This window comes from Octopus bimaculoides, chromosome 5 (assembly GCF_046866305.1).
Source record: "Octopus bimaculoides isolate indiv1 chromosome 5, ASM4686630v1, whole genome shotgun sequence".
Classification (NCBI taxonomy): Eukaryota; Metazoa; Mollusca; class Cephalopoda; order Octopoda; family Octopodidae; genus Octopus; species Octopus bimaculoides.
Genome location: NC_142932.1, coordinates 4,932,153 through 4,953,812, shown reverse-complemented (window position 1 = coordinate 4,953,812; position 21,660 = coordinate 4,932,153). Strand labels below are relative to the sequence as shown.

The window sequence follows — 21,660 nt, the reverse complement described above, 5'->3', positions numbered from 1 at the left end:
CAAAGTAAAACAATTGCTATTACAACTGTTGTTGCAAATTATCTAATTCTTAGCTTAAGCCATATTTTAAAAATAAATGAAGGGTAATAAAAAAAATGTTATCTCATTTTTTTTGTGTGTTTTCTCCATAAATTTGAATCATGGTGGATGGAATGGAATTAGGGAACTTCATTAATATAGTTCTTGTAGGTTTATTAATCCTTCTAAGAGTCCACAAGGTGGTTGCTTAATTTCGGTTTTATGAGCTATTATCCTCATCAGCTTTCAATGTCTGCTTTTCCATGCTTGCATGGTCAGCTAGGTCATTAAAATGCACACGAGAAATCTCATTAATGCCAAATAGAATGAAAGCTTATTAGTGGTAACTTTAATCTAAATCTAGTCCCTATGTATTCTTAAAGTCTCCATTGGTTAGGGTTGACAATCTATCTGTCCTCATATCATGGTACAGGTCTAGACAAGATGTTTGTTCTTTGAAGACTCTCAATTTCTCATGCATGCAAGTCTTCTCTCTCCACCAATGTTTACCAAAGGAAAGTAAAGTTGCTACATCTTGACAACAGTGTTATCACAGGTGTTGCTGTCAGAATGCAGACTACCAGAAAAGGTACCACAAAGCCACTCATCTTATACTCTATCAAGTTATTGCCCTGGATTGGTACTTTTTTTTCAGTTCCAAAATGATGAAAGGCAAATTTGGCCTCAGTGGAATTGAACTCAGAGTTACAAAAAATACAACAAAGCATTTTATCCAATGTCTTAATAACTGTGACAATTCCAGATAAACAAATTGAGGAATATAAAAAAAATGTGACCAGAGAAACAATAAATCACCTCCTTTAGCTAATAACACAAACATGATAGTTAAAGATATTCCCCACTTGGCTATTTTAGCCATTCATCATCATCAAGTATTATCTGTTCTCATCTTAAATATCATGTATCATCATCTTGGCCTTTCTTGTTCTGTCTTAACACATTGTATTTTAGTCAGTCTAATTTTTGACATAATCCATCCACATACTTCTTGGAATCCCATTCCTCTTTTTCCATTCATTCTGTCTTGCATTAAAAATTCTCAATAAACCATGTTTTCTAATTAAGTGTCCAAAATATTTTCATTTTCTCTTTTTGATAATATCTAATAAAAAAGTCTTTTTCCTTTTTCCCATTGGTTTTCTGTTCTCTCCACGATATTCTTGAAATGCTCACATCTCAAACGTTTGTAATCTATTTGATAATATCTTTATTCCTCATATTATAAGTTGTAGTGCACCTGAGCACTGTATACAATAATTTCATTATATATTATATATAAAGTTAGTGGAAATATATAACATACGAAGGGGAAAAAAAGTTGTGATTAATCTCCAGGTAGGCTCTGACTTATAATTAAAGGCATTCCAACCAATCCTGACTATCATCATTTTTGTAATATAGTGTACTTAGAGCTATATTATCCAATGTGTTCATCCATTTTAAAGAGTGATATGAGGGAGATGTGACTTATTTCCAACAGGTTCAGTGATTGATGCGTTATAGCCAGATGAAGTAATAGGGTGCCAGCATACTGACCTCTTAAAATATTAATTCCATTAGCATGTGTGTCATGTGATGAGTCCTTTAACACTTTGTGTGATAGGGCACCACTGAAAGGTCTGTCTTCTTGTAGTGTATCTTAAAGAAAATCAACCTATTGAAAACTGTTTCTCCCCAAGATTTACCCACAATAGAATTTGAAACTTACCATTGCAAGTCAACAAACCACTTGATATTTTTATAATGCTGTAATCACTTCATGGAGTATTGGGGTATGAGTTGTTTCTACTGTGCACCACTGGTTTACAGCTGGGTGGACTTAGCCATAACACTTAACTCTGAAATTGCTATGGGCACAACACAATATAAGGTAATAAACTACTACTACCACCACTAACAAGTTGTTTGGGATTCAGGCACCGTATAACTGATCTACCAAAATATTCTTCTCACTGACCATTTGAGATCTCACTCTCACAACTAATCATTTATTGAAAACTAACAAACATGTACTCAAGAAGACCCAGTCACCCCAGCAGAAGTGTTTAGGCTGCACCCCCTGGTGAAGAGGACTGGCCTGCTGGTGCCACATAGAAAAGCATTTGTGCTGGCACCGTGTAAATGCACTCATGCCAGTGCCATATTAACAGCACCCAGCACACACTGTAAAGTGGTTGGCATTATGAAGGGCATCTAAGCCAAATCAGACTGGAAAGTGGTGCAGCTCACAAGCTTGCCCACTCTGGTCAAACAATCCAACCCATGCCAGCATGGAAAGCAGACATTAAAGGATAATGATGATAACTCAATTCCTGACCTTCTATGAAGAGCTCACACGCTCATCCCTTTTAGCAGTTTATGGAGAACTTATTCTTACAGATGACCATCTATTGAGAGCTTACCCCACCCCACATTGTTTACTGAGAGCTTGCAACCCCACCACATCTGACCATCAACTGAACAGTTTACAAGTAATTATTTGGGTGGCAGAGTACCATCAGCTATCTATGCTACATTATTTACTAAGACACATCATCTATGTTGTAATTGTCAAGTCCACCACTAAGTAGTAAATGAATAGTTGGCTGAGGCATCTTCATTCATCATCCACAGTAATAGTTGCAATGAGGTTACTGAATAATTGTTTCATTGCTATGTTGTGCTGAATTCTAGTCCTTTCACGGACCTGGCGTAGACAATGAAAAACTCCTCCCTCATTACATCACTTACAGATTAAATTTTCAGTGAAATACTGTCAATATAATGAATTATTATGTGCAACATTTAACCTGTAGTTCCCTACTTATTTATGTTTATCCTGCACTAGTTACTAGTTTGGGAGGCACTGTTCCTCCTGTGTTTAAATTCTTTATTTTATGTATTAATTCTGCAGCTGGTGATTAATAGTGTTGTTGATTACAGGTTTACAATGGGCCAATTACTGGCTCATTGCATCTCTCATAGTAAGAGCAAACAATGGAAGGTTTGTAACTTAGTGCAGAACAAATATTGTTTTAAAATTGCAGTTTTATGATCTTCTAAGTGATAAATTATGGTAAAATATATTCACTTACACATGAAAATGTGAAAATATATACAACAGGAAAGTTTCACACATATGTATGTATGATTTGTGAAGTGACTTAAGGGTCTAACATTTTGTATGAAAACACCTTAATTCTTTTACTTGTTTCAATTTTTTGAACTACTGTCATGTTGCAGCACTGCCTTGGTTATGTTTTGGCAAGAATTCACACTTAGAGTAGAGGATGCAGTCACAGTCTAACATGTTTAACATTCAAACTGTGAAAACTCTGCCATTATTAAAAGATGCTGTTATTTGTTCAAGCCAACCACACCTGGCCTTTGTGGCAAGCAAATTCTTCTCTCTCCATCAAACCACATTTATTTTAATTTCATTATTTTTACATGAATTCATTGATATATGTAATACTAAAAAAACACTAGAAGCAAGACATCTTAATAGGAATTCTTAATTATTAATTATCACACATGTAGAAAGAAAGGACAGGATGGTTGTTGTTATAGTTTTTCATTCCCAATTATTGAATTGCTGTTAATTAAAATATTGTTTAAAAATTTAAAAATCAGTTGCTAACTTATTCATAGAAGTACAAAGAAATATAATAAAATAGCACAGAAAACACAAAATATGTATATTTTTTTCATTCTTTTCATAACTGTGTTAATATTAACAAAAAAAAAATCCTTCCACTATTAATTATGTTCCCAATAGAATATAAACGCATAGTTTATATTCCTATAGAGAATTTCCAATTATGTTACTTTTAAGATATCGTCACCCACCACCACCACCACTTATAGTAATTTTATTTAAAAAAACCTCACTATGAATACAATAACCAGCAACCAATGATTAGGTCTTTACTAATACCTCCACTACCAGTGCACAGTGACTGTATGTCTACTAAAATTTCATTGCTAGCCACAGTTATTAATTCTGTATTTTATAATTCATAATCCACTGGTTATGTTTCAATGATATTACTCCATGACCACTGGTTGTATATTGAGACCACAACCACCACCATCTATCAAAAGACCACATCCACACCACTGACCATATACAAAGGGCTCATATCTCCGCTGCTACCACCATTCAACATCTACTGAAAGCTCACATCCCCACCATCACCACTGTCACTATCATTGACCCTTTACTGAAAGTTAATATCTTCACCATCACTCCCCCAACCATCTGCATCACCCAACACCTCTCAAGAGCTAATATTTTCACCATCACCCATCTACTGAGAGTCCTTTCCCACACCAACACCTCTTCCACCACTGACCACCTACCAAGAACTCACATCTGTACCACCACTCTCCATCTATCGAAGAGTTCATTCTAATTATTTTTGGAGTTTCAAAAGTACCAACATCCAACTACCATCCATATTATATCTCTCAGGTTATATTGCTTCTATAGTTTATAGATTATTTCAAAAACTCTGAGTAGAACTCATTAAAATTTCAGTTTTCCTTTGGTGGTGTTTTCTTTAATAGACACTACACTACAAAAACTAATAAACATCATTTTTCTAGTAGTAGACTGGAGAATTTAATCTAAGCTCAACATATTATAAACTACTGTTAGACCCAATTTCTCCTTTTCCTGCTGCCTTCAGTGATAACCTGCTATCTTCAGTTACTCTTCCAGTATTATCTATGTATAGTTGGACTGACCCGGGCCTTTGAAACTTAAGATTTCTCTTGTTTAAGGATACAGTGTAATCTACTGATCCTTAACCCTGCAGGTTAACATTCTAAAAAGGTACATGCTGAATCTCTCACATGCACCAATCTCCACATTGGCTATTTCTATGTTTAATTGCATGTATTTTATTCCATTAGAATAGGTATCATATCTCTGTGTCATAAGAGATAATTAAAAGTATTGGTGATGGGATGAGCATCTAGACATAAAACAATACTTCAAAAAAGTCCTAACTCATATCAGTATGGAAAAGTGGAAGTAGTGATGATGATGATGATAGGGTGCATCAACTGATTTTGAGGTGTATCCCTTGTACTTGTTTGCTTCATTTAACTGTTTCAACCCACACAAAATTGCCCCTGGTTTCATGATAGGTTCCATGATACAAACTTCCTGTTTTAAATTATCTAAATTAAAAACTTCCATCAAAATTTCATGTTAAATTAAATTTTAAACCAGCTTAATGACAGATATTTTACTAAATACTTCATTATTTTAAAAATTAATTGAAAAAAAAAATATAGTAACAAAAGGATTAAACATTATTCAACAAACTTTACTTTTCCTTGATAGAAGTTTAGCCATACTTTATGTGCTGCCAACATTAAGTATGATAGCATGAAATGAATCTGTACCATTTTCAATCTATCCAAACTGTTTCTAGTTCCACAAGATTCCCCAACTTCTGATAGTTTGTATAATTTTAGAAGTAATGGAAATATTTGATACAGACACAAAATAATAAAATTAATATTGTAGGCTCAGTGTTAATCTTTCAGTACTTGTTCTGGCTTTATAATCTCCAAGTTCAAATCCCACTAAAGCCAGCTTTGCTCTTCATCCATTTGTGATCGATAAAATAAAGTTCTAGTCCTAGCAGAAATGTTAGAGCAAGACAAGATGTCTTGCACTGTTAGTTTTTACTGATTGTATTCTGAGTTCATGGGTGATAAACATAATTCATCATCCAGTTTAACACCCCTACCTGGGACCTTGGGTGTCTTTAGTGGAGTTCACTCTATTACAAGCATTCATGTTATATTTTTGCTTTGAGCATAACTTCCTCCATTTCTCCTACAAGTCTTGGAGACTGGTAAGAATAACGAGTCATGAGCAGGCTCTTCTTTCCATGACTATGTCAAAGAAAATTATATAATGAAATAAAATTATACATATGGAATGAAAGTATCTGGGTGGAAAGGAACGATTGTGTGATTAAGAAGCTTGCTTCACAGCCATGTTTCTTGATTCAGTTACATTGTATGGTACCATGCCTTCCCCTAAACCTATTTAATTCTTAACATCCCTTTTAAAATTTTCTAAGTCAGAAGCTCAGTCTTGTTATGATTCAGCAGAAAATACTTAAAAATGGGCTTGCTTAGTCAAATGCTTATAGTGTATTTACTTATGGCTAAATATTCATATAAAAATGGCATTATTATTTTTTTAAATGTAAATAGTTATTTGCGCTAAAAATGTTGAGCATGTTTGGATGTTAATTTATCACATAAAGATACCAAAAAAAAGAAAACCCCAAAAACTGATGCACTCAAAAATGCAGATGAAAAGACATGTTAGTAATAAACTGGATGTGATTAGTAACAGGCATAGACATACAAACATCACTCAAAACAAAAAAAACCCCAGATTTTCCCTGACCTTAATGCAGTTTTTTATCATTAAATTTACAGGTAAACTGAGTTAATTCCTTCAGAAACAACATACCCACATATGCACAAAAAAAAAAAAAAAAAATCCATGTGGTTGGGATGGGAAGCAAGCTTCTTGCCACATGGGTGAAGCAGTGTTTTGAGGACTTGGGGTTAGCTCTGGCTGTGACTGACTTACAAGAAAATTGAATCAATGGTAGATTCCGTGTAGCATCTTGAACAATTTCAGGAGCAGAAGAATAGATTTGTTATAAGATTTTCTTTGGAATGCTGGCTGTTATTTAAGTGTGATGTACACACACATACAGAGTTTCAATCTTGCAATGAAGAAATGGTAGTTAGAATAAGGTAGAAAAAGAACTAGAAACAACCTTTAAACTTAATAGTTCTGGTTGTGAGGGATCTGTCACAAGCAGATAATTGCTACAAATAGACATAAGAATTAACCTTACTTGATTTGCCTCTAATCTGACTTACAGCAAAAGTGTATGGAACTTACAGCAAAAGTGTATGGTAGGTCATATGGGAAAAACTAAATACATGTGATCAGTAGAGTGAGTGCTTAGAAGGAAAAGAAAAACCAAGTGATAACAAGAATATAACTGCACCAGTTCTTTTTTACTTTAGCCTTCAATGTTGAAATCAAAAAATACTATGAATACATAAATAAAACAAATGAATTATTTAAAAACCTAAAATATTTAACAAAAAAATTGTGATTCTTACCAGATTTTCGTCGTAAGAAGCTCATTTTCCTTGTTTCTGAAAAATAAAATAAAAAAGTGAAGGAAAATCTCGTTAAAATTTCTATGTACTTTTCTGAAATGAGAGAAAAAAATTAAATAATTTTTGTTCTTTCAGGAGATGTACCAGTTAAATTGCTAGTTACATTCTCATTGTATGATGAATATGAAGAAGTCAATATGGCTTCAGACAAATTTATACAACCCACTACGAGTACATAATTTAAAACTTAACTAATACCATATAAAATTTAACTGAAGGGTGAAAGATAACAAAGAAAAAAGTCACTAAAAGAATAAAAAAAGAAGAAATAATAATGGAATAATTTTACATTTTAAACTGCATTTGTTATGGAAATCATTTTCGCTTGCAGCAATAATACTTTAACGAATATAATTCATGTAATGAATTTATTTATTAGATGAATATATTAAAGGAAAGGGTTGTTGCTGTTGTTATTGTTTAACCCCAGGTTAGCTCTGATTGTGTAGACCTATGATCGAAGTTTTTCCAGCCATGACCATCCTACATTTTTAGAAAGTTCTAGGACCTTATTATCTAATATGTCCTTTTAATACAATAGACATGTTTTTTTTTTAACTTGCTGAGTCTAGATAAGAAATTGTGCCCATGGCCTTTACAAGTTCCATTCAAGGCTTGTCATTGAAACCACTAATGATTTGAAGGAGATTTGGCAGCCAAATATAATAACCAAATCTCCTTCAAATCACTACCCCACTGTTTTAAATGGACAGTTGATGCAAAAGGCAAGGAATCCAGGCTATATGTGTTTGCTGGCCTTTTGCCATCTCCACCCAGGTACATCCAACTCACTGGTCTCTCCTCTTATCACCATCCATATTAAGTGCATCTCACCTCCACATTCACACTAATACTACGCCTATTTCTTCCTTTTCAGAATGTTGATCCTCTAGATACAAAGTTGTTAGCTGATAAGAGAGACAATCTCTCTTATCTGCTTGTGGCACCCCCTGGCTGGTTTATGTGACTGAAGAGGAGATAACCACTCCAAAATGCTTGCATCTCAGTTTGAGTAGAGGATGCTGTGGGTTGACTTTAGTGTATTTACACCATGTGTCTACAGGGAGAAATTTTCTCCACAACAAAACACTGTGAATGGCTTTCTTACAGGTTCAAATATGCCTCAAACATGTTTGAACTGGTAATAACCTTGTATTTATACACATCACTGCTTAGTGCTTCCATCTTGTAATTTGATCCTCTAGAATTCCCTCCTTGAACTGACCAAAAAGAATACTAACTGTACTGTTCTGTTCTCACTCATCTTTGAGAGCTTATAACAACTATGAGCACATTCACTTCCTCTAAATGATAAAAAAAAAAAAACAAATAAATAAAATCATTGTGCCATGCGTACCATAGAATTTAAACTATTCTGAATACCATGCAATATGTTTTCTGATGCATTTGCTTAGTCAGTTGGCGTTAACAACCAACTCTGATCAAAATAAAGAAGACTCATGCAGTGAGTTTCCATCTCGAAGTAACATGAATTGATAATAATTTCAAATGTCTGTGTATTTACAATTTGTAAATATTTACCTGAGGATAGGTAGGGTTTATATCAGTCATGGACAACCTGTGGCTCACAGGACTTTCTGAATGCCATACCTAAATGAAACAAAAATTACCTTGAAATTTTTTTTAGTTGTGTGGCTTGCCTGATGATAAAACTATATTTCTTGCAGTCTGCTTCTTGAAAAAGGTTGACCATGCCTGGTTTATATTGTATATAGGTGCAGGCATGGCTTCCCAACCTCATGGCTCTGGGTTCAGTCCCACTGTATAGTACCTTAGGAAAGTGTCTTCTCCTATAGCCACGGCTGACCAAAGCCTTGTGAATGGATTTGGTAGACGGAAACTGAAAGAAGCCCATTGTGTGTATATATATATATATATTATTTTGTTTAAAAGAGTTCCAACACTGTCTGTTTTTTATGTTTTATTTATATTCCTGCAAAACCAATGTGGGATATAGAATATGGAATATACAATATATAATATAATATACAATGTATAATATAAAATAAAAATGGATGGTACTATGAAATAAAGTATTGAATGTCTTATTGAATATATGGAATATGTCTTATTGAATAGATGAAATATTGAGTGTTCAATACAAAGGATTAAATATATAAATATATAAAGGCGAATATGTATTTTCTATACCTTGTAGTATTTCATATTTTCTATACCTTGTGGTATTTCATCATGGCCGGTATGACAGACTTTAACATATATATATATATGCATGTGTATGTATCACCACTGCTTGATAATCAGTGTTGATGCGTTTATATCTCCGTAACTTAGTGATTCATCAAAAGAGACTGATAGAATAAGTACAAGCCTTAAAAATATAAATAATAAAAGTTCTTCAACACAGTGCCCTAGCATGGCTGCAGTCTAATAACTTAAACAAGTAAAAGATAAAAGATAAATGTTCTTCAGCTTGTTTTAACCATTATAGATAAACGCATGGTGGAGCACTGATGATGATGATGATGATGATGATGATATTGGCTGTCATTGCAGCTGCTGCTATCAGTTACTGGGAGTTTGTGGGGGTGGAGAAAGGGTCAATGTAATTGATTAACACCTAGCCCACCCCCACAAATTACTGGGCTTATGCTTAAGTTAAGACCAATTATTATTATCATTTTTCAAATATTTTTTATGGTGCAGTACTTCAATGTTGATTATATTTTAAGAACGTATTTGTGGAGAGTGAGCAAGTGATAAAAGCCAAATATGTCATCTATTTTCTGGCCACGAAGAGTAAGATTACAAATTTTTAGGATGTAATTTTGGCCAGGTTATAGATATTTGGCAATGTTTTAAATATATATATTATATGTATTTGAATTTAGTAGGTGATGAGAAATTATCTATTATAATAATGAGTGGAGTGTGTTTTAGGCCCAGAATTATTGGTAGTTGCACCTGATCACCTGCCAACCAAGATAACTGGTCACACACACACACAGCTTTGTTAAAAAATTTGAAAGTAAAGAAGAAATTTAGTATGTACCAGACATATCCAGGTTAAAAAGTTCATTTTATTGTTGCTGACAGGTTGTATTTCCATGGCAAAACAAAATGCAGAAATGGGGGTGCAACAAACATAAGGATGAATTATACGATCAGTATGAGGTTATGATACAAGGTCTTTTACACCTCAGCTATACTCATCAACAAAAACACATACATGCATATATTCATACATGCATGCATATATCATCATCATCGTTTAACGTCCGCTTTCCATGCTAGCATGGGTTGGACGATTTGACTGAGGACTGGTGAAACCGGATGGCAACACCAGGCTCCAGTCTGATTTGGCAGAGTTTCTACAGCTGGATGCCCTTCCTAACGCCAACCACTCAGAGAGTGTAGTGGGTGCTTTTACGTGTCACCCGCACGAAAACGGCCACGCTCGAAATGGTGTCTTTTATGTGCCACCCGCACAAGCCAGTCCAGGGGCACTGGCAACGATCTCGCTCGAAAAACCTACAGGAGCCAGTCAGGCGGTACTGGCAACGGCCACGCTCAAAATGGTGCATCTCATGTGCCACCCGCACAAGAACCAGTCCAGGGGCACTGGCAACGATCTTACTTGGCTTGCCGGGTCTTCTCACGCAGAGCCCATTTCCAAAGGTCTCGGTCCGTAGTCATCGCCTCGGTGAGGCCCAATGTACGAAGGTCTTGCCTCACCACCTCAGCCCAGGTCTTCCTGGGCCTACCTCTTCCACGGGTTCCCTCAACTGTTAGGGTGTGGCACTTTTTCACGCAGCTATCCTCCTCCATTCTCACCACATGTCCATACCAGCGCAATCGTCTCTCTTGCACGCCACAACTGATGCTTCTAATGTTCAGCTTTTCTCTCAAGATACTTACACTCTGACGGGTATTCACATTGACATTACACATCCAACGGAGCATACTGGCTTCATTCCTTGCGAGCTTACGTATGTCCTCAGCAGTTACAGCCCATGTTTCACTGCCATGTAGCATGGTTGTTCGTACGCATGCGTCATACAGTCTGCCTTTTACTCTGAGTGAGAGTCCCTTTGTCGCCAGCAGGGGTAAGAGCTCTCTAAACTTTGCCCAGGCTATTCTTATTCTAGCAGCTACACTTTCAGCGCACCCACCCCCACTACTAACTTGGTCGCCCAGATAGCGGAAGCTATCGACTACCTCTAGTTTTTCACCCTGGAATGAGATAGAAGTTGTTTCCTGTTTGTTTGCAGTCTTTATTGCACCTGAACATCTGCCACAAACAAAAACTAACTTGCTAGTTAACCTGCCTTTGATGTTGCTGCACCTCTTATGTGTCCATAGCTTGCACCGGGTACATCTTATAGAGTTACTACCTACTCCTTTTCTACATACTGAGCAGGGCCATCTACCTGAAGGGGTTTGTGTTTTATCTACCTTCCTACTTATTAGGATTTTGGTTTTAGCTAGGTTGACTCTAAGGCCCTTCAATTCTAGACCTTGCTTCCACACCTGAAACTTCTCTAGTTCTGATAGTGACTCCGCAATTAGGGCAAGGTCATCAGCATAGAGGAGCTCCCAGGGGCAACCTGTCTTGAACTCCTCTGTGATTGCCTGGAGGACTATGGTAAATAATAGGGGGCTGAGGACGGAACCTTGGTGGACCCCTACCTCTACCCGGAATTCATTGCTGTACTCATTTCCAACCCTCACCTTACTGGCCGCATCTCTGTACATGGCTCGCACAGCTCTCACTAGCCATTCTTCTATCCCAAGTTTCCTCATTGACCACCAGATAAGGGATCGGGGGACCCTGTCAAAGGCTTTCTCCATGTCAACGAAAGCCAGGTACAGAGGTTTATCCTTGGCTAGGTATTTCTCTTGCAACTGTCTCACTAGAAATAAGGCATCAGTAGTGCTTTTACCTGGCACGAACCCAAACTGCATCTCATCTAAATTGATTCGCTCCCTAATTAGTTGGGCTATGACCCTCTCTGTAACTTTCATAACCTGATCTAACAGCTTGATGCCTCTGTAATTATTTGTATCTAAAGCGTCCCCTTTACCTTTGTAGCAGTTGACTATGATGCTGCTACACCAGTCATAGGGTATGACTCCTTCGTGTATCACCTGGTTCGTAATACGGGTGACTAGGCTATAGCCAACACTGCCAGATATTTTGAGCATCTCTGCAGTGATTCCTGATGGGCCGGGGGCTTTCCCGGTCTTCATACTCTTAATTGCTTTATCTACCCTGGTACTATCAACTCGGATAGCTGGTCCCTCTATTGGGTCGACATAAGGCAGGCTCTCTTTCTCCCATTCATTCTCTTTATTAAGCAATCTATCGTAGTGGCATCTCCAGACCTCTTTCTTTGCATCCTCATTTAATGCAAGCGTACCATCATCCATGCGAACACATTTCTCTCCTACAACATCACTATTCTCTCTCCTACACTGTCTTGCAACCCGAATGTATATATATATATATATATATATATAGATAGATAGATAGATGCATGCATGCATACATACATACATACATACATACATACATGTAGAATACACTTACATATACCTGCCAAATGAATTGTACCCACATCATCATCATCATCATTTAATGTCCATTTTCCATGTTGGCATGGGTTGGACAGTTTGACTGGAGATGGTATGGTTTCTATGGTTGGATGCCCTTCGTAATGTCAACCACTTTACAGAGTGCATTGGGTGCTTTTTATGTGGCACCAACGTCTGTGCTTTTAATGTGGTATCATCACAGATGCTTTTTATGAAGCACCAGCATTGGTATCAATTCTGCTGTAGTAAATGGGTCTTTTTGAATACAGCCAGAGTCAGATATCTCAATTCTTTGTTATCTCCTAGCAAAGTCACCTCTAGCAAAATCAGAATAAAGCTTTCTGGACAATAACAACATATATATTTATTAGAGGTATATCTTCCTGAAAAGGAATCAATCACACATAATGTGTGCTCTTTTATCAGCTGATAATTCCATATATTTACTATATATTAATGTCCATTACAGTATCTCAAATGCCAAACAATAGATGAAATTACAAAATATTTCATCATCCATATACCATAAAAGATTATAGGAATTAACTTCATTAGAAATTCCTAGTAAATAGTTAGTGTTTATCTTTAGATCAAAACATATTTAGAAGAATATTAAATTTCAACTTTGTAATTCAGACTTTTGACTAATGACTGTTGGTGATCTACATCGACAAAAATTATGCAGTGACATTTATGAGTTTGGTTAAGTTTATATTCTGTGGATAAGAGGAGGAATCTGACATTTCAAGATTGTCAAGATGAATGTAGGCCTTGAAAGAGAAATAACAAAAAAAAAAAGAGAAAAAGAAACCAACAAGAAAAAACCTGTCACAGCTGATGGGCAGTATCCCAAACATTCCTGTAGCATATGAACTTATAAAACTTAGTAGTCCTCATCATTATATGTCTGTCTGTCTGTCTATAAATAAGGCAGAGGAATGCTTGTATGGTAACACATATGCCTAGTAACCATATGGTTCCAGGTTCCATTCCAATACCTCGCACCTTGTGCAAATGTCTTCTGTTATAGTGCCAGACTGACTAATGCTTTGAGAGTGAAATTAGTAGATATTTTCAGTTATACAGCATGATGCTTTGTGTAAGTATTTTTGCTATAGACCTGAACTGACCACATATTCACGTGTGTGTGTGTGTGTGTGTGTGTGTGTGTCTGTGCATGCTGCTTTGTCTTGACATCATATGATAGTTGTAAATGAGTGACAACAGTCGCTTGCAATCTTTTGTGGAGAAATGTTCAGCCTTTGTGCAGTTAATGCTGAAAGAACTAGGGTAAATTTTAGTGATAGAAGGAGCATCTAGCTTTAGAAAATCAATGCATTTGATTTTCTTGATACATTTTGCATCAAATGCAAAATGCATCAATGAATTTTTTTCACTCATGCAAGCATAGGAAAGTAGGCATCAAAACAATGATTCTGATATTATTTCTCTCTAGGTGAAATACCTGAAACTTTGGAGGAGAGTCTAGTCAATTACATTAACCTAAGTGTTCAACAAGTATTTTATTGACCTCAAAAGGATGAAACTCAAAGTTGACTCTTGTGGTATTTGAACTCAGAATGTAAGGAGCTGGAAGAAATCCTACTAGGGATTTTGTCTGATGTTCATATGATGATGTTAATGACTAATGTGTGTACATCATATATATATATATATATATATATATATATATATATATATATATAAAACATATGTAGATATGTTGGAGTTAGGAAATCAATATTTGAAGCTTTCAAAAGGATATTTATTTATTATATCACATACTTATTGCCTTAAGTTATAAAAATGTAGAAAAAATTATATTATGTATATATAAAAAAAAAAAATAGATGTAAAAATATAACAATAAATATAAGTTTAAATATAAAAATATGTATGTGTGAGTGCATATATGTGTACGTTGGCAATCTAAAATTATCTTACGATCGTTTCACGAAAATATTGTTGCTGTAATAATACCCTAAATGGATTATTATATATAGATAATATTTCTGCTCATCAATTGATACCATAATATATACGAGCACTCAATATAAATTCAGTGTGCCATATTCCTATTGAATATTTCTAATTAATGAATTTATATATATATATATACATATGCTGCATACAAGAGGTAAGGTGGAGAGGAGCTTCAGCCAGGGTCCTCACAGGCAAGGCACGTAGGTATAAAATCTTCTGGCAAGGTAACAAGGATGGAGTAGGGGGTGTAGGCATACTCCTTGCAGAGAAATGGGTGGATAAGGTCATAGAGGTTGTCAGGGTATGCGATAGAGTGCTTAAGCTCAGGCTAGTCTTGTAGAATAGTATAGCTACAATTATCTTTGCTTACGCCCCACAAGTGGGCCTACCAAACAATCAGAAGGACCACTTTTATGATACCTTTCTACAGGCTACCTCAAAGACGAGTGGCAATGATCTCATCATTGTGGCTGGAGATTTTACTCTCTAACAGTGGAAGGAACCCGTGGAAGAGAGAGACCCAGGAAGACATGGGATGAGGTGGTGAAGCATGACCTTCAAACATTGGGCCTCACAGAAGCAATGACGAAAGACCAAGATCTCTGGAGATATGCTGTGACTGAGGAAACCCAGCGAGTAAAGTGAGATCACAGCTGTAGCCTACACCAGTGTCGCATAACCAGCCCACTTAAAAAAGTACCCTTGGGTCGTTGGGTGATGTATTTGAGGAGACCTACTGAGTCAAGTAAATCAAAATCAAATCACAATCAAATGGAAGTTGTAGTTGTGGCTGATGCTAGTGCCGCCTGACTGGCTCCCATACTGGTGGCATTCAATAAGCACCATTCATGTGTGGATCGTTACCAGTGCTGCCTGACAGGCTCCCCGTGCCAATGGCACGTAAAAAGCATCATTCAAACGTGGTCGATGCCAGCCTCCTCGCCCCAACTGGCTCCTGTGCCGGTGGCATGTGAAAAGCACTATCTGAATGTGGCCGATGCCAGTACCATCTGACTGGCTCCCATGCTGGTGGCACGTAAAAAGCACCCACTACACTCTTGGAGTGGTTGGCATTAGGAAGAGCATATCAGCTGTAGAAATATTGCCAGATCAGATTAGAGCATGGTGCAACCTCCTGGCCGCAGTCAAACTGTCCAATCCATGCCAGCATGGAAAATGGATATCAAACGATGATGATGATGAGGATAATGATGATGTATGTTGATAATTACAATTGTAAGTATTTTATTTTGATATGTACATCTTGTTTTGTTTTCTGTTCATCTCATTTATATAACATATATATCTCTCTCTCTCTCTCTCTCTCTCTCTCTCTCTCTCTCCCTCCCTCTCTCTCCCTCTCTCTCCCTCTCTCCCTCTCTCCCTCTCTCTCTCTCCCTCTCCCCTCCTCCTCCCCCTCTCTCTATTTATCTATCTAATGTAAACAAGCATTCTCTGTAGACTTTGTTGCACTGAAATACACAATAGATATATTTGATGAATATTCACCAATATAGATCCTATTCTGTGAGTTAAATTTTACAACTGAAACTTCAGTGCTTTTGCCTAAAGAATTCTTACCCCCACAGAGACATTTTCTGAAAATTGCATCATTTCATATTAGTTTACTCATGTATCGCTTTACGTCAGACACAAGTATATAAATGAATCTACTTTCTGCAAATAATCTTTGGCAATTTTCTTGCTGGTGATGTGCATGGCTGTGTGATATTTAAATTGCTTCTTTTCTGTCTTTACAGAAATTCAGTTAGGTCCAGGGTGAATAGATATTTGTATTTTGATATGTACACTTCCATCAATTTTCTGTTTATTTCAAATGCATTATATCCATGTTTGTATGCATGCATTTGTGTATATATCACACACACACATACGCACATTTTTGATGAAGGGAGTGAGTTAATGTACAGCACAAACATTTAATCACTATAAATAAATCATCTGCTTTGGTAGTTTGGCAAGGTATTGTGGAACTCCTCTGTCATTAATGATAGGAGAGCCCACAACGTGTGAGCATGTGTTGGTGTGTGTGTGTGTGTGTGTGTGTGTGTGCGCGTGTGTGAATATACCTATGTATGCGTCTTTGTCTCTGTTCTCCACCAGTGCTTGACAACTGGTGTTGGTTTGTTTCATCCCATAACATAGCAGTTCAGCAAAAAGAGAATGATAGAATAAGTACCAGGCTTTAAAAAGTAGTTCTGGGGTTGATTTGTTTGACTAAACCCTTCAGGACAGTGCTCCAGCATGGCTGCAGTCTAATGACTGAAACAATTAAAAGCTAAAAGATAAACTTCTATATAGACAAACACACACACATAACAGGCTTCTTCCATCTATATATATATATAAATTTCTTCCATCTATATATATATATATATAACAATTTGAAAATCCTACGCGATTAGGTGAAAAGCGCTTTATTTAATTTATAAAACATGTGACATTAATAAAAATCTGTAAATGTACAAACATCCAGATTTCTGAGTACCTTAATTTTTTTCTATAATATAATTTCTGTACATCACCTCCAGACCTTCCAATATATATATATATATATATATATATATATATATATATATATATATATATAGAATTTTTAGAATGAGATAAAATCCAAGGTTGTGAAAGATTTTAGAACATATATAAGTAGGTCTTACAGCTGTTTCCGGGATATTTTATTGACACCATTACCTCTCTCTCTCTCTCTCTTTCTCTCTCTCTCTCTCTCTCTATATATATATATATATATATAAATAAAATACTTGCACTTATACCCACGCATGCACACATAAAATATACATATATAGAAATTAATATTGAAAAATAATAAATCCACATACAGGGCCCATATTATAGATGACAGTTGAATATAAAATGATCTTCAATCAAAGTCCATTGTGTATGTGTGTGTGTAGAAAGTGTCCACATTTTGTAAATATATAATAATGACTACAGCTTGATAAACCATCAGTTTAATTTTTTGGGTAAATCTTTAAGTATTTGTTAGTATGCATGTCTATGTCTTTCATCATCATCGTTTAACGTCCGCTTTCCATGCTAGCATGGGTTGGACGATTTGACTGAGGACTGGTGAAACCGGATGGCAACACCAGGCTCCAGTCTGATTTGGCAGAGTTTCTACAGCTGGATGCCCTTCCTAACGCCAACCACTCAGAGAGTGTAGTGGGTGCTTTTACGTGTCACCCGCACGAAAACGGCCACGCTCGAAATGGTGTCTTTTATGTGCCACCTGCACAAGCCAGTCCAGGGGCACTGGCAACGATCTCGCTCGAAAATCCTACAGGAGCCAGTCAGGCGGTACTGGCAACGGCCACGCTCAAAATGGTGCATCTCATGTGCCACCCGCACAAGAACCAGTCCGGGGGCACTGGCAACGATCTTACTTGACTTGCCGGGTCTTCTCACGCACAGCACATTTCCAAAGGTCTCGGTCAGTAGTCATCGCCTCGGTGAGGCCCAATGTACGAAGGTCTTGCCTCACCACCTCAGCCCAGGTCTTCCTGGGCCTACCTCTTCCACGGGTTCCCTCAACTGTTAGGGTGTGGCACTTTTTCACGCAGCTATCCTCCTCCATTCTCACCACATGTCCATACCAGCGCAATCGTCTCTCTTGCACGCCACAACTGATGCTTCTAATGTTCAGCTTTTCTCTCAAGATACTTACACTCTGACGGGTATTCACATTGACATTACACATCCAACGGAGCATACTGGCTTCATTCCTTGCGAGCTTACGTATGTCCTCAGCAGTTACAGCCCATGTTTCACTGCCATGTAGCATGGTTGTTCGTACGCATGCGTCATACAGTCTGCCTTTTACTCTGAGTGAGAGTCCCTTTGTCGCCAGCAGGGGTAGGAGCTCTCTAAACTTTGCCCAGGCTATTCTTATTCTAGCAGCTACACTTTCAGCGCACCCACCCCCACTACTAACTTGGTCGCCCAGATAGCGGAAGCTATCGACTACCTCTAGTTTTTCACCCTGGAATGAGATAGAAGTTGTTTCCTGTTTGTTTGCAGTCTTTATTGCACTTTATATATATATATATATATATATATATATATATATATATATATATATATATATATATAATGATTAAGGGGGCTAGATGCAATTTAAAATCCAAAAGAAAAAAATTCACCATCACTAAAAAGTGACTAGGGGTGCAGGGAGCACTGGCATTGCTAGAAATAAGAGTCAGAGACTACTTAGTCACAGAAAGCACATTTTCTATTTAACAGTTAAATGGAACATACTTTCTGTGACTAAGAAGTCTCTGACTCTTATTTCTAGTAATGCTGGTGCTCCTTGGACACTTTTTAGTGACAGTGAATTATATATATATGTATTTATATATATATGCAAACATACATTTACATTTATATGTATGTATGTATGTATGCATATGGAATCTCCTATTCCTATTCTATGAAATGTCCATTGTACACAAGTGAAAAATATTTCATTGTGTTTTCCAGATAAATCTCCCTAATTTGTAATCTGAACTACTGAATTGTTGGAGGCATTCTTTGAAGTTTCTGGTTTTGAAGCCTTTGTCACTGAACTATTAATTCTTTCTAGCATTGACATTGCCACTTTTTACCATTTTATTTGCTATACTGTTTTTGACAGAACTTCAAATTTGTTGGATAGTCATTTTGGATTTTTTGTAAGCCAGAATTGTTTCCTTCCAACGGTCGCATTTGATCTATATAATTTTGTAAGTGTTGTTTGTTTTTATCCTTTTATCTTTTAAGTATGAACTTTTATTGATCAGAATATATGTTATATGTTTATTCATTATTTGATTTTCTATATTATTTTTAATCATTTAAAAAAAATACTTTATTCCTGCCTCCAACTGATTGGATTGATTTTTGGAATTTCCATTCATACACACACACATACACATTTTCCAATGTCCTTGCATATTTCATAATTGAATTTCATTCATATTATTTTAATTGACTTTTTTCTGTCAGACTCTTGTAAGCACAAAGAAAGGGATATTAGGATAATGGCAGACACACCACACACACACAGAGGCAAGTGGTTAAGAAGGTTGCTTTATAATTATGAGGTCCTTAAGTCTAAATCTCAGGATTCAGTTAGTTGAAGAATGGCAGTGTCAGTCATTGAAACTGATGGACAGTCCATTAACTAACTTTCTGTTGGTGTGTGTGTGTGTGTGTGTGTGTGTGTGTGTGTGTGTGTGTGTGTGTGTATTAATTTTAATCCTTTAGCTATATATATATATATATATATATATATATATATATATATATATATGTATATGTGTATATATATATATATATATATATATATATGTGTGTGTGTGTGTATTAATTTTAATCCTTTAGCTATATATATATATATATATATATATATATGTGTGTGTGTGTGTATATATATATATCATCATCATCATCATCGTTTAACGTCCGCTTTCCATGCTAGCATGGGTTGGACGATTTGACTGAGGACTGGTGCAACCGGATGGCTACACCAGGCTCCAATCTAATTTGGCAGTGTTTCTACAGCTGGATGCCCTTCCTAACGCCGTATGTATGTATATATATGTATGTGTATATATATATATGTATGTGTGTATATATATATGTGTGTGTGTGTGTGTGTGTGTATATATAGGTGTGTGTGTGTGTGTGTGTGTGTGTGTGTGTGTGTGTGTGTGTGTATATATATATGTTTGTATTGTAAATTTTAGAGGTAATACTTGATAAGTGTAAGCACCTGTATATGCCAGATAGTGGCCGAGGTGAAAGAATATATTAAAACGTAAAATGAAAACAGAACACAAAGGATATCGCGGTACACATGTCTCAAGCTTTATACACAAACTGTCGTTGCATCATTGTATGAGAATATAATTGACAAAGGATGGTTTAAAGTTATATTCAGCTGCAAACTGCACCAAATCCAGAACTACTTACCTCTCCTACACTGAAAATGTTTGCGGCTGAAGATAGCTTTAAACCATCCTTTCTATCAATTATATACTCATATAATAATGCAATGACAGTTTGTCTATAAGGCTTGAAACACGTGTACCGCGGAATCCTTTGTGTTCTGTTTTCAGTTTACGTTTTAATTATATATATGTATATATATATATATATATATATATATATATATATATATATATATATATATATATATTGTGAGTTGTTAAAGAGATTCAAAAGCATACCGGTTTCATAATGTTACTAATCATTGCATTGAATGCACTGAACGATGTCAGGTCTACTAGTCCCTGAGTAAATCCTCACTACAAAAATTTGGCACCTCTTTTCATTGCTATTTAAAGGAGAACTGGAAGAGGTATCTGGATGATTGCTTTATACTTCGGAATTTCCTAATTTTTCCCTTCTATCAATGTTCACAGAACACCTCAATACAACAAAGAATGAATAAAGAGGCAACTTTCATCAATAAATATCGTTCACAACTAAATATGACCACGACATAATATAGAACACTACTAATCTTTCATTTAATACCACTAACACCCATACATCCCATACACCATTCACATTACAGATCTAGATCTACTCTAAATGCACCAAATCCAGAACTACCTACCTCCCCTACTCAGGGACTAGTAGACCTGACACCAAGTGAGACCAAAATCCAAGGCCTCTGCCAGGGATGTAGCCAGCCCACTTATGCTTACCATTCCTTCCTTGGACACTAAACTCCGCTTGCAAAGACCTGTTGAGGCAAGTGAAATCGAAATCGAACTAAATTTGACGACTGGCCCCCATGCCAACGTCTCTTTCATTGAGCAC

At 36.3% G+C, this 21,660-nt stretch overlaps 1 protein-coding gene across 3 annotated transcripts in view; it reads right to left on the bottom strand.

Annotated features, from left to right (window-relative positions):
- Positions 1 to 21,660, bottom strand: part of LOC106880932 (cAMP-dependent protein kinase type II regulatory subunit) — a 147,614-nt gene that overhangs the window by 43,506 nt on the left and 82,448 nt on the right. For all 3 annotated transcript variants that reach the window (XM_089351937.1, XM_089351938.1, XM_014931105.3), the window contains one exon: positions 7,195 to 7,230. In XM_089351937.1, the coding sequence (XP_089208063.1) occupies positions 7,195 to 7,230 (36 nt within the window). The remainder of the gene's footprint in view (positions 1 to 7,194; positions 7,231 to 21,660) is intronic.